The sequence below is a fragment of the Antechinus flavipes genome, chromosome 2 (assembly GCF_016432865.1).
Source record: "Antechinus flavipes isolate AdamAnt ecotype Samford, QLD, Australia chromosome 2, AdamAnt_v2, whole genome shotgun sequence".
Lineage (NCBI taxonomy): Eukaryota > Metazoa > Chordata > Mammalia > Dasyuromorphia > Dasyuridae > Antechinus > Antechinus flavipes.
Genome location: NC_067399.1, coordinates 112670444 through 112684745, shown reverse-complemented (window position 1 = coordinate 112684745; position 14302 = coordinate 112670444). Strand labels below are relative to the sequence as shown.

Here is a 14302-nt window from a genome sequence, read left to right as displayed (position 1 = left end):
AAATGAAATTTCTTTATTAAATATAAGTAAAAGGAAAATTTCCTGGTTTGAGAGAAATAAAATCTTATTTGTGAAAAGTTGCAAGCAGTCTGGTAATAAACTTGCTATAAAATGATGGAGAAATGGTGAAGGTATAGTAGTAAGAAACCTGGAATGATAAAAGAGTTCAAAGATCTTACTTATTCAGGAGAGTTCAAGAAACTAGATTTATAATCTTTATGAAGCAATAAGATGAAAGTTGTAACTCACCAAGATATAAAAATTCTAAAAGGAATAAAGTGACAGATACAAGATTATTTGCAGAAGGAGCTTTCAAATTTAATGAAAGGAGGGCTTGGGCACTATAGGCATTTAGTTGAAATTTCTCACCCCACAGAGGCATTTAATATATAGAATCAACCAAGAGTAGAAGCAACAGGAGCAAATAGTGTGAACTCTTTTCAAAGAATTATTCTTTGTGCCCTACAGCTTTAGCTTGCTTTGAAGAAACATTTCCTTTAACTTAGAAACATCTTAGCCAGGTTTCAACCCCTAACTCCTCATTCTAGTCCATACTTGCCTACTCTTCGGAATGATCTCAGCATTCTGAGATAAGCTTAAAACAAGGAGTATTTTGGCATCATTTACTAGATATATATGGGATATATTGATAGAAAAATACAATCCTTCGAAGCATTCTATCCCTCTTGGATCAATAAGGAATTCCAAATTAAACACAGGTGGAACTAAACATTATCAGATAAAGTTCTCTTTAATAATGAATATTTAAAATAATATATACTGGATTTAACAATGACTGTGAGGCTAGATGAAAAATAGTCCTTATTCCAATAAGCTTAATATAATTTTTGTAATATTAAGATGGCATCAGAGAACAAGAAGACTAAATGAAACTGGTGTTCAGATTTTGACCAGATTCTGAATTATAGTCCATATTGCTTTAGTAAATATTATTGGAAAGAATACAACTTTTAGTGACATTTTGAATCAGGGTTGAAATACTACATTACAAACTACATGCAAGTGATGTGCATCAAAGAACTGGGTCCAGTGACTATTGCTCCCATATAATATGCTATAATGAAAATATTTTAATGGCCAAAAAAATGATTCTAGGTCATCCTTTGTAAAAATATGCTAAAAGTAAAACAAACAAAAACAAAAAACCTTTCTTTCAAAGTTTGCCAGCAAAAAGGTCATATATATTCCTGAATTTTTGAAGTTTTATTTGGGTTTTTTATAAAATAATCATGTAATAATCAATGTGATATCATTCTGGCCCAAACTATAAAACAGCTCACATAAACTATGAATATCTTTACCAATGAACATTGTGTTTTTGGACTACTGAACATTAAAACAGTAAAGTTTGAAAATATAAAAACCGTCATCTGATTTGCTGGGTTTTCTGGTAGAAATGTCCATTTTACATCCTTACACACCTGTTATAACATTTTGAGTTATGAATAAAAGTAACATTCCAAAAGGTCCAACATGGATTTTTGGTTTGTTACTGGAATATAATACAACCTTCTTTAACTCACCTCCAGATGCCTTTGACCTTTCTTTCAACTTTTCTGCAGCTATTTCACTATAGCTGGGAAGTTCTGACATCTTCACTCCAGATCGAGCTTCTGCTATTAGCTGACGAGCTCGCTCTCTCAGCTGCCGACGTCGCTCTTCATCTTGCTGCTAAGATATATTGAACAGTTGCCAACTCAGTAATTGACAGAAATGCAATTTCATTCTCAATCTGATCATCATGATAGTAACTGGTTTACAGCATGGTGCTTGGCCCACATTATAAATAGGATGCTCCATATCAGTTAGGTGTCACACAATTTTTAAAGGCATCTCAGAATCAGATTTTTTTAACCATTAAAAATTACTGTATTAAAATACTCATTTAAAAACATTTTGAGTTAGTTTTTTTTTTTTTAAAGTAACTCTCTGGTAAGGTATGTCACTTAGAAAATGATTAGGAATTATATTTAAGAAGATTTATTGCCACGTTAAATCAGTGTTTTCATAAATTAAATCACAGGTATAGAAAAAAATCCATGATGTAGGAATAGAATTAATATTTTTGCCTTTTAAGCATAGGATTTAATCTGCCAACTGTTAATAAAAACATAAGAGTTCACAATCTTGTAATATAATTTTTACCAAATAAAAGAAATTGACAGCTTTTATGAGGCAAAATGGGGAATATCAATTGTTACATAGGATAGTAAATATTCAGTTTATGAGTTGTGTAAAACCCTTTTAAGACTAAAGTAATATTTAAATTACAACAAATTCAAGGTTTGTTAGTTGAGAAGATAGAATCTATCAAAGCTTCTGATTTTAAAATACAAAACATTGATTTGCTCAATAAATATTTATAGATTTCAAAATGGGGGCTATAGAAGGTACTAAAATGAGTAAAACATGGGCCTTTATCTTCAATCAATAGCAATTATTTATTAAACAGTGACATGCTAAGCACTGTGTTAGGAGTTCATTTAATCTCTTACTGTAACCTTGTGAGAAAAGTACTATTATTAGCCTTAATTTACAGATGAAGAAACTAAGGTAGACATAGATCAAGTGCTTGAATTATATCTTAAACGCAGAGAGGGGACTCTATGGGATGGTCAGTACAAAGAAACAGAGATAGGAGATGGATATGTTATGAATGAAGAAAAAGGAGAATGACACTTTGGCTGCATTACAGAATGTTGAAGGATAAATTTATAATCTCAGAGGGGAGATAAAACAATAACACAAATAACAGAAATCTAAAGTAGAATTGTTAAATACCAAAAGAAAGACATAAAATTCTGAATTAAATGTAGAAGAGGGAAAGGTCTCTCAGCTAGATGATCAAGGAAGGCTTCAAAAATTATTATTATAACTTAGCTTTGAAAGAATGCATGGGATTTCAATAGGAAAAGAATGGGAAAGAGTGGAACAGCAGGTAGAAAAACAAGGATGCAGTAAAATGTGAGGTGTTTGGGGGGAGGGGAATAGGAACTAATCAATGTCCAGAGAAGTATAGAAGATCAATGGAAGAATCAGAAGCCCAAAAAACTATTTTAATGACCTAGAAAAAATAACAACAAAGTTTATATGGAAAAACAAAAGATCAAGAATTTCAAGGGAATGAAAAAAAATCAAATGAAGGTGGCCTAGCTGTATCAGATCTAAAACTATATTATAAAGCAGCATTCACCAAAACCATTTGATATTGGCTAAGAAATAGATTAGCTGATCAGTGGAATAGGTTAGGTTCAAAGGACAAAACAGTCAATAACTTTAATACTCTAGTGTTTGACAAACCCAAAGACCCCAGCTTTTGGGATAAGAGCTCACTGTTTGACAAAAATTTCTGGGAAAATGGAAACTAGGTATGGACCCATACTTAACACCGTACACCAAGATAAGGTCAAAATATGTTCATTACCTAGGCATAAAGAATGAGATTATAAATAAACTAGAGGAACACAGGATAGTTTACCTCTCAGATCTGTGGAAGAGGAAGGAATTTATGACCAAAGAAGAACTAGAGATCATTATTGATCACAAAATAGAAAATTTTGATTATATCAAATTGAAAAGTTTTTGTACAAACAAAACTAATGCAGACAAGATTAGAAGGGAAGCAATAAACTGGGAAAACATTTTTACAATCAAAGGTTCTGATAAAGGCCTCATTTCCAAAATATATAAAGAATTGACTCTATAAGAAATCAAGCCATTCTCCAATTGATAAATGATCAAAGAATATGAACAGACAATTCTCAGATGAAGAAACTGAAACTATTTCTAGCCATATGAAAAGATGCTTCAAGTCAGTATTAATCAGAGAAATGCAAATTAAGACAACTCTGAGATACCACTACACACCTGTCAGACTGGCTAGAATGACAGGGAAAGATAATGTGGAATGTTGGAAGGGATGTGGGAAAACAGGGATACTAATACATTGTTGGTGGAATTGTGAACACATCCAGCCATTCTGGAGAGCAATTTGGAACTATGCTCAAAAAGTTATGAAACTTTTTTTTAATCAAAAGGTATCTTTGATCCAGCAGTGTTACTATTGGGCTTATATCCCAAAGAGATCTTAAAGAAGAGAAAGGGACCTGTATGTGCAAAGGTGTTTGTGGCAGTCCTCTTCATAGTGATAAGAAAATGGAAAATGAGTGGATACCCATCAATTGGAGAATGGCTGAATAAATTGTGGTATATGAATATTATGGAATATTATTGTTCGGTAAGAAATGACCAGCTGGATGATTTCAGAGAGGCCTGGAGAGACTTACATGAACTGATCCTGAGGGAAACAAGCAGGGCCAGAAGATCATTATATACTTCAACAACAATACTATATGATGATCAATTCTGATGGACCTGGCCATCTTCAGCAATGAGATGAACCAAATCAGTTCCAATGGAGCAGTAATGAACTGAACCAGCTATACCCAGCGAAAGAACTCTGGGAGATGACTAAGAACCATTACAAAGAATTCCCAATCCCGATATTTTTGTTCACCTGCATTTTTTATTTCCTTCACAGGCTAATTGTACACTATTTCAGAGTCTGATTCTTTTTATACAGCAAAATAATGGTTTGGACATGTATACTTATTTTGTATTTAATTTATACTTTAACATATTTAACATGTATTGGTCATCCTGCCATCTAGAGGAGGGGGTGGGGGAAAGGAAGGGAAAAATTGGAACAAAAGGCTTGGCAATTGTCAATGCTATAAAATTACATATTTTTATATGTATATATGCATATAACTTGTAAATAAAATGCTATTAAAAAAAAGAGCAATGGAAGGCAAAGCTGCGAATATTTGGGATCACATTTTGACAGATATGAATACTGGCTTAAAGCATGTGAATTTTATTTAGTTGGCAATGGAGAAATGATAAAAGATTTTTGAGCAAAAAAGTGATTGTTTTAAGAACAGTAAGCTGGCAGCCATTAGTAATATGAACTCAGGGGATGAAACTAGATGTAAGGAAGACCAGTTAGGAGTTAATTACAATAGTCCACATGAAAGATAATGAGTATCTGGATGATATAATAGCAGCGAAAAAAGAAGAGAGGATGGGTAGGAGCAATATTGTAACAGTGGAACTGGTATAATTTGGTTATTTGATGTGGGGAGTGAGGAAGTAAAGGTGCTTGAAGTTTAGAAGTTGGGCCTTGGGAAAATTGGTGCCAGATGGGGAATCCAGGGAAGATGGGGTTGATGGTGTGGAGTACATGCTTTACATCTGCGTTCTATGAGATCATGAATGAGATGTATTGAGTTCAATATATAAATGGCCACTACAGCTGGGGAGAAAGTCAAACATTCAGGATTGGCAGTTTTTTATATAGATATGGCACCTGAAATTTCAGTGGATAAGAGCACTAAAGGAAAGAGGACAGAGAAAGAAGACTCTAAATGTGAAAGTCTAGTATTGGGGATGGAGTAGGCACAAAGAAGAATGCATGAGAAAGATATTTGAAAAGAATTAGGATGATGTGGTGTCACAGAAGCCAAGAAATTGGAATATTTCAAGATGTATTAAATAGGGTCAAATATTGTAGAAATATAAGTATTAATATTATTATTAGTGACAACAATCTAAGGTAAACTGATAACTCTTCACCCCAACCTCAATGAACAAAGTGCCCTTTCCCTTCTTTATACCTAAAGAGATTTTCATCAAGACACAACAGAGCAAGAAAAGGCATCCCAGTGTCAGGATTTTAAGGGCACAACTTTGCTATATATGTGCCTTTAAGCTTAAGCTTATTCAATATAAGTACACTATGTATGAGGGGAAGAATGAACTCCCAGTTGGTATACATTTTGTACCACATATTCTTACTGTATTGCTTTAGTAAATACCTTTTCATAAAAGTTAACAGATTATTCGCTTATAATCAATATGTACAACACTGATGAAGGATCATGACTAATAGTACTAAAAACCCTCACAATCTTGAGAACAAACCTACAGATCCTGAACCCTCAAAGATAGGGCCAAAAATCCTGAGGGGAGCAACATTTAGGATTTCAAACGGTAACTGGGAGTGTCCGATTCTGGGAATGATCCTGAAGATTGCTACCAGAGCAAGAATCAACATTCATATGATGTATTAAGTTTGCAATGCATTTTGCATACATAATAATCCTGTGAGGTAGCCACCAGGGATATTATTATCCTAATTTTGCAGAGAAGGAAACCAAGGTTCTGAGAGATTAAGTGACTTGTCTGTGGTCTCACAGATACAAATACTGGAGGTGAGATTCACACTCAAGTGTCTCTGAACTCAAAGTTCAACATCCTACCAACTTTGAGATACTGGTGGTTGGATTTCGTTGATAGAAGGTCACTGATAACCTTTACGAAAATACATTTCAATAAGGACATTAAAGGCAAAAGTAATATGGTAAGGAATTGAAGAGACTGGTGAAAGGGGAGACAATAAATTGACAAGCATTTAAAAAATATCTACTATGTTCTAGACACTGTGTTAAATTTAGTGACACAGAAACAAAAATGAAATTGTCCTTACCAATAAGGAGTTTATGTTTGGCCAGAGGACAGAATGAAGACACACACATATAATGGGAATATGTACAAAGGAATTTTGGAGGGGAGTTAGTAGCCATTAAAAGGGAGGGCTCGAGGATCCTCCTCATCTAAGGAGGTGGCATTGGAGCTAAACTGTGTAGGGGGTTGAGGATTCAGATCGACCTAAAAAGGGAGAGTGTTCTAGACAGGGGGGATATCTGGCATAGAAGCTGGAAGACTGGAAACTGAATGTTGTGTATGAGAAACAAGATGGCCAGTATGGATCAGAGTGAGGGAAAAGTGTAATTTGTTAAATAGCCAGAAAAATAAGTTCAAACCAGGTTATAAAAGGTATTTAATCCCACATGCAGAGTGAAGCCAGGTTGATGAAAGAGAGGAACGATACGGCCAAAATTGTGTTTAGGAATATCATCTGAGCAATTATGTGAAGTATGTATTGTGAAGGGAAGAGATCTCAGGTAGGAGAACAATTAAGAGGATATTGAGATAGTCTAGACAAGAGACCTGAAAGGTGACTGAGTGACTAGAATAGAAGGAAACAGATAACAGAGATAGTAGAGGTGGACTTGTGGAGACTTGGCAACTAATCCGTGGTCTGATGAAGGCTGTTGAGTTAAAGAAGACTTCAAGGTTGTGAACCTGGTGTCTACAAGAATGGTGGTGCCCTCAATGGTAATAGGGGAGTTTCAGAAGAGCGATGGGTTTGAATGATGGTATCACTAGTAGAGGGAAAACAACAAACTCAACCCAGAGGGAGTGAATGGCTAATAGCTACTGATGAACATGTAACTTGTCAGTAAACTAAAGGAAAAAAAGAGGAAAGAGCTGCAGGTTTTTTGGACTAGACCCATTGTTCTGGTATTAGGGGAGAAAGGAGAAAATTAAGTGCTTAACTTTCACATATGGCCCATTTAAACAAAGAAGGGCCCTTGTCCCAGTTATCCCTCAAAATGACCCTTCAGGTCTTCAAAAGCCTGAAGGCATCACTTCCTCTTCCCTCAAGGGTAAAACCTGAGGGTTGGGGTGTCTTTTTTTATGCCAGAGATAAATTTTTACATGAGTTCTATTATATATATATATATATATATATATATATATATATATATGCCAAAATGTTTTATATATAAGAATGCTTCCTACCAAGGATCTGCACCAAATCAATATGTAACAAAAACTCTTTCCCCAAAACCAATTCAGATGAAATTAGGTATTTGCTGAATGCAACTCACTCCTTCAGATGAGGGTTATTGTTGGATTTTAATATTTTTCATTTGGGGAATGACTAAAGTAATTATCATAGCTAAATCATATTAGTTTATATATAGCTACATTAGATAATGTACATCTGAAATAAGCCAAAAGACAAAGAATAAAAGTTCGATTTCACTTCCATTAGAGCAGCTGTGAAAACTGCGGCATGTTGTACATATCCTAGAGCTCCTCTCAATTAAGTGATTGCACTAGATGTGGTGGCTGCCCAGTTTGGCCAAACTGAGGTGGCTGTAGTTGCTTGGTCCTCTTTCCTAGGGCTGTGCTGCAGTTTGGAGCCTGCCAGGGGAGTCTTGATTACATCTTTAGCAAGCATGGAATAGTGCAGTTTAATAGGAGGGAGGTACAATTGCTTGAAAATATGTTATTTTCAACCATTTTCCCTTTAACCCATTTAAAGATTAATGAACTTAAAGTAATAGCAGACCTATAATGAAACTTTTAAAATCTGGTGTCCACAATGTTTTCCCTTTTATCCCCTAGGAATTTTAATTTCATGTAATACCACCACAAACTGTTTGTCCCCGTCAATCCAATACCAACATTTTTTGCCAAAGTGCCCTACATTTCTGGGATTCTCATGATTTCGACAACCTCCTTCTCCACCTTGGCTGAAATCACTACTGCTGCCATTTTATTGTATCACAAGGAGGCTGGGTATTATTCTAATGCTATGCTGTTTGAACCCCGATTCTGATCCTCCCTAACAGCAATTTACCAATTATATTTAACATCTTCCTCTATCACTGACTGACCCAGTGAATAAAATGTCCCAAAATATCATTTAATCAATTAACCTAAATTAGATTTTTATAAAGGGATACTTACTGAAAAGATATAGCAAGAACCAACCCCCCAAAAAATGTCTCCTCCCACCACTACCCCTAAAAAAGCATGGATTTTACTTACTACCTCTATCACCTCAGTCAGTGGAGTGTGTGGGTTCAAATTTAAAGTGGCTGCAACAAAGCATTTACCCTATCATGTTCTTGTCAAGAGAATTCCATCAGTCAAACATTTATTAAGTATCTATCATTTGCCACATATTGTGCTAAGTTCTGCTGAGGAAACAAAGGGAAAAAACAAAACAGTTGTCTATCTTCTCAAGAAGCTTATCGTCTAGGAGGGAGACAGCATGAAAACAACTCCAGACAAACAAGATATACAGGATAAAATGGAGATAAGCAAGAGAAAAAGCACAAGCATTAATGAGGATAGGGGAAAAGCTTCTTCTAGAAGATGGGCTTTTAGCAGGAACTTAAAGGAAGCCAGGGAAGCTGGGAGGTGGAGATGAAGAGGAAAAGAATCTCAAGCATGGGAGACAGCCAGTGAAAAGTACTAGAGTTGGGAGATGGGAGTGCCTTGTGTGGGAAACAGAATGAAGGCCAGTGGCACTGTATCCTGGGGTATATAAAGGGGATTAAAGAGTAAGAAGACTGGAAAGGAAGGGGAGGCAGATTATGAAGGGATCTGAACCCCAAATAAAAGATTTTACATTTGATCTTGGAAGTCAAAGGGAACAAGTGGAGTTATTTGAATAAGGGGGTGACCTGGGCAGACCTGGCCTTGAATAAGATCATTTTAACAGGTGAGTGAAGAAGAGACTTTTAGAAGAACACCAACCAGCAAGTCACTGCAACTGTCTAGGAGTAAGGAGAGGAGGGTCTGTAGCAGGCTGGTGGCAGTGTCAGAGGAGGAAAGAAGGGGTACTGGAGAGCCGTTATGAGAGTAAAACTGTCAGGACTTTCTCTCCTTCCCAATCCCCAGACTAATTTGTGCTTACTTTAGGATTAACACATTCACTTTGGCCTAACTAGTCAGGGCTGGTTTTAGCTGCAATTTGAGGAGAATGTAAACAGCTCCCCATACTCTTCTGACTCCCCCCATCCCATTTTTCCCATCCCAGACACAGTGATTTTTTAAAAAAGTGCTATTTTCTGGTTTTTTTTTTTTTTTTTTGACTCTTTGAAGTCTCCCAAGGCATAGTACCAAAGGAAAGAAGATAAAAACAGGAGGTGGCCCTTTTGGAGACAAAGGCTTGCCTGGTGGAAGGAAAGACAGCCTGGAGGAGCAACGTGCTGGACCCGCAAGCAATGGGCCACCTCGTGAGCCAAGGGCTGCACCATGCCCGGAAGCCAGAGATTGACTCCTTCAGTGGCAGTGCCACATCTGGCAGTGAACTGGTGGGGGGAATGCTTTGTATTAGGGGCTTTAAGTTTGAACCCATCTCCCATTATTCTCCTCACCCTCAACTTCCAGGGACAGAGGTAGTCGAGGGAGGATATGCTCTAGTCTAGATTTGGAGATGATGACTGTTGTTGTTATTGTTGTTTTTTGCTTTGGTTCTTGCTATATCTTTTCAGTAAATGTGCTTATAAAAGTTAATTAATACTGATAAAGTGACATTGGGGCACTTTCACTGTCAGGTAGTATATACCAAATATAAGTAGTAAATATATGTTAGGGAAAAAAAAACACATCACCAAAATGAGAGTTGAGACTCAGCATGAGAAAGACAAGCTGCCCCTTAAGGGTACATTTAGAACCCTGAGGGGAGATGGAGCTGTCGCTTCCCCTGCCTTGTCAGTCTTGGAATAAAGAACCTCTATTGTTTATGTGGGTTTCAAATGAAACTGAGCGAAAAGGAAAGGTATTCCTAGTGTAGCAAAACAGTACAATTATGGACCAAAGAGGCACCTTTGTTAAAAGAGGCATTTTTGCTTCTTTTGTGACTGTTTTGTGTATATTCCTTCAATTAAATATTTTTGGTCCCTTTTTATGTTTGGGGGTATCGCAGGAAAAATCAATAGGGAATTGGTCAAGGATAAATTGAATGTCAAAATGCGTACTTGATTGTTGGTAAGTTAGATATTTTCTTTTGGGACAACCTTCCATTTTTTTCTAAGGGCACACTTATAACTTCTAACAACATATCTTAGAGGTTGAAGGAATCACTAAGAGATCATCTGAGTCAAACATCATTACTTTATAAAGAAACTGAGACCATACATAGTATCATAAATTTAGAGCTAGAAGGAACCTTCATTTAACCATACCCACTTAACCATTTAACCTAACACATTCATTTTACAAATGAAATTTAGGTCCAGAAAACTTAAGACACTTGCCTGTACAGGTAGTTGCAGTAGCACCAGATCTACATAAGTTAAATGACTTATCATATAAATAGTGGCAAAGTGAGGACTAGAATTAAGATCTCTTGACTCATAATAATCTTTAGATGCTGTACCATCCTTCCTTCCTTTTATTACTTGGGTGAAAGGAGGAAAATGGTAGAAAGGAAAGAAACTACAGGATAGCTACAGTAAGAGCCAGTAGAGTAGTAGAGATGGGGGTTGCAAGAGGAAGCATCATAAAAAGTAAAAAATTATAACACATAGCTTTAAAGTGGTATTTTTAAATATGGGAAAAATAGGAGAAACAAAAATTCAGGTTTTAAATAAGAGCATTAAATTACATGATAAAGTGAAGAAAATGGTAAATTTATATCTCAAACTTAAAAAAATCTGAAAACACTAATGAAAACTGATAGTTTACCCCAGGTATCAAATTTCAAATTAATTTCATTATATAGGCAATAAAAGATACATGTAGACCTAGAATTTAATTAATTAAACTAAGATGTAGTAATCATGGATAATCTTAACAGAATTTGAATGAAATAAATTACTGTGTTTTTTTGAAATTGAAATGGGAATCTATTCTTATAAGGGACATGTAAACATCATTCCATGCTTCTACCACTCCCCCCAACCAAAAAAAAAAAAGGCAGGGGGAGAGGGAAGAGAACACTTTCCATCTGCAAAGGTTTCTACAGAGTGCTACTTAGCTTGGGCAATCATTAATAAAACCAACACTAAATCCTAATTAGCTACATTTTATCCATTTCCATGTAAATTGTTTGTTTGTACCTATTTACTCATCATTGTTCTTCATACAATAGAAAAATGCAAATGAACGAATCAGAAAGCAGCCCTAATGGGACTTTCTGTTTATAACCATTAGCCCAGAGGTGTGCTGTAATTCAATTCTCTTAGCAGCAAGATTTAGCCTCATTAACAGCCTGCATGGGCAGGTTACAACTCATAAAACCCTACAGTAAACAAAGTACGTGGACACAGCATCAAATCTTGAGCCTGACTGACAGAATTCTAGTTCCCTATCAGATTGCCTTGGTTTACTTTTCTCCTAATGTCCTAACACTACAGAGACAATTTTGCTTGGGCCAAGAGCTCTCCAGTGGAATAGCATATCTGTAATGTTTGTTTTTTCACTTCTTACCTTCCCTCAAGACAGAATAGCCAACTCAGGGAAAAAAAGTATTTGTTAAAAGTATAATTTGGAAATGTTTACTATTATTACACTAATTAAATATATATTTTAATTTAATGAATTCTATCTGACAATTTCTTAACTTCCAAGGTTCATCACAATTAAAATGGTTTCATTTGACTATTTCTTACAGAAATACCTCAAGAAATCTGGGATTTTGCAGTGCCATAAAATATTTTAAAACTGGATTATGTTAAATTTAATGGCCATTCAAAGTAATAATCAAGTTGGTATTCTTCATATATTAAAATGTCCATGAGTGAATAAATACCTGATTCAGAAAGAAGATCAGAGGAACTGTGTTAATTTTACTTTCTATTGTGCCCACATAACCAGTAAAATATATATTTAATTTTATGTATATATCTGATGATATTTCTAAGAACATTAACTATGTATCTTATATCTATTTTGACAACCTCAGAAGAAAAAGAGATCAAGCTCAATATAATTTTCTTATAAAAAGTCAGCAATTCAGATTTGCACCTCATTTGTTTATTAATGTCTAAACAGGAGAAAAACTGTGTGTGTGTGTGTGTGTGTGTGTGTGTGTGTGTGTGTGTGTATACATACATACAACTGCAAATACTTTTAGAAACTAGTTAGGGAAAATAAATATAATTATTACAAATGAAAATGACATAATTTTAGAATCCTATATTAATCAGAAACACTAACTCACTTTCTCATTTAGTCCAGGGGACCAAAAAATCAAATTTTTGTTGTTGTTGTTTTGAGATTAAAGAAAGATTATTTTTAAAACCTAATTTTTAATGGACTTATCTAGGTTTTATACATAGTCTACAACAAACATCTATTACTTCTGAATGGACTAAAATTATTAACAAGTTAGTATTCTGATTCTTTCTATTATTTAGAGTATTAGCTTCATAAAATGTCCTTTTCTGTTTATTAATATTAAGGACTAGTCTAAACCACAAAACAAATTGATGTAAGTGGCCAGATTCCTAGCAAGACTTCCCCTTCCACCACCATCCTCAATTTAATTTTGTTACTAAAAGAATTGTAATCACTGGTAATCAAATAACTTTCTGGAGGAGCATTCGGATTTTTAAAAATCCAGATGATTCATTTTTATATTTGTAAACAGAGAACTACTATAATGGGCTACCCACTTCTGATGAATTCCTCTTTATGGTACAGTCACTTGAACATTAAGGGTAGTTAAATGGCAAAAAGAAACAAAATTGTATATATTGATATTATGGATGGTTGAAAAACTCATGTCCAGGAACTTACATTAGTTTCCAGAAAACTGCTGGATATGTCATACCCATTTAAACTTTTTCTTCATGACCAACATCTTAGCAAGGAGTAAGGTCTTTCCATGGTATAATACCAGACCTCTTTTAAGACATGGTACTTATAATACTGCATATGAAATATAGAACTGATGAACTAATAACAATGAAAGATAGTAATTTTTCCTATAAACACACTACATTTGTGAATGTATAAAAATTTAAAAGTTTTAGCATGTTTTTTTTTTTTTTTTTTGAAATTAAAAAATCTGCTAGGCACAAGGAAAACTTCACCATTATAGGACAAACTCCCCAAGAATGAGTAATGTAATTCCTTGTTTCCCTCCCATAAAAATGTATTGGTATGCAATTTTTATATTTCACAGTTCACCGACATCTCGGCAAGCTTTCTTCCACTGCTTCAATGGTGCTACTTTTAATTTTATCCTCCTTAGTCGTAGTAATTAAAGTGATCAGCAGTGGCATCCCAGCGGCTTTGACACAGCTACAACCCCCTAACAGACTTTTGCTTTTAAGGAGAAGAGGAAGAAAAAGAACTAGAGTTTCATTTCACAGGAACAAGAAAATCAAGCTTCTCCAATCCTCAACTTTATCCAATTGTTCTTTCAGCAGTCTTTGGATCTTAAGAAACAACTAAAAATGGCTGCCATAGGGGGTCCTTTTTGTACTTGCCGAAAACGTCAATGACTGACATTACTTTAGTCCAGAACGATGCTATGGATTTGTGAAGGTGAATTAGAACATGAGAAACTGTCATTGTAGCTACAGAGAACACTACCTACCCAAGGGTGTCCTTTCAATAGTATTTG

General features: G+C 35.1%; 1 protein-coding gene across 15 annotated transcripts in view; it reads right to left on the bottom strand.

The window, feature by feature from the left end:
* Window positions 1-14302, bottom strand: part of EHBP1 (EH domain binding protein 1) — a 394259-nt gene that overhangs the window by 82900 nt on the left and 297057 nt on the right. For 12 of the 15 annotated variants that reach the window (XM_051975359.1, XM_051975374.1, XM_051975362.1 and 9 more), the window contains one exon: window positions 1545-1692. In XM_051975359.1, the coding sequence (XP_051831319.1) occupies window positions 1545-1692 (148 nt within the window). The remainder of the gene's footprint in view (window positions 1-1544; window positions 1693-14302) is intronic. The other 3 variants (XM_051975361.1, XM_051975366.1, XM_051975373.1) reach the window with 1 other exon arrangement.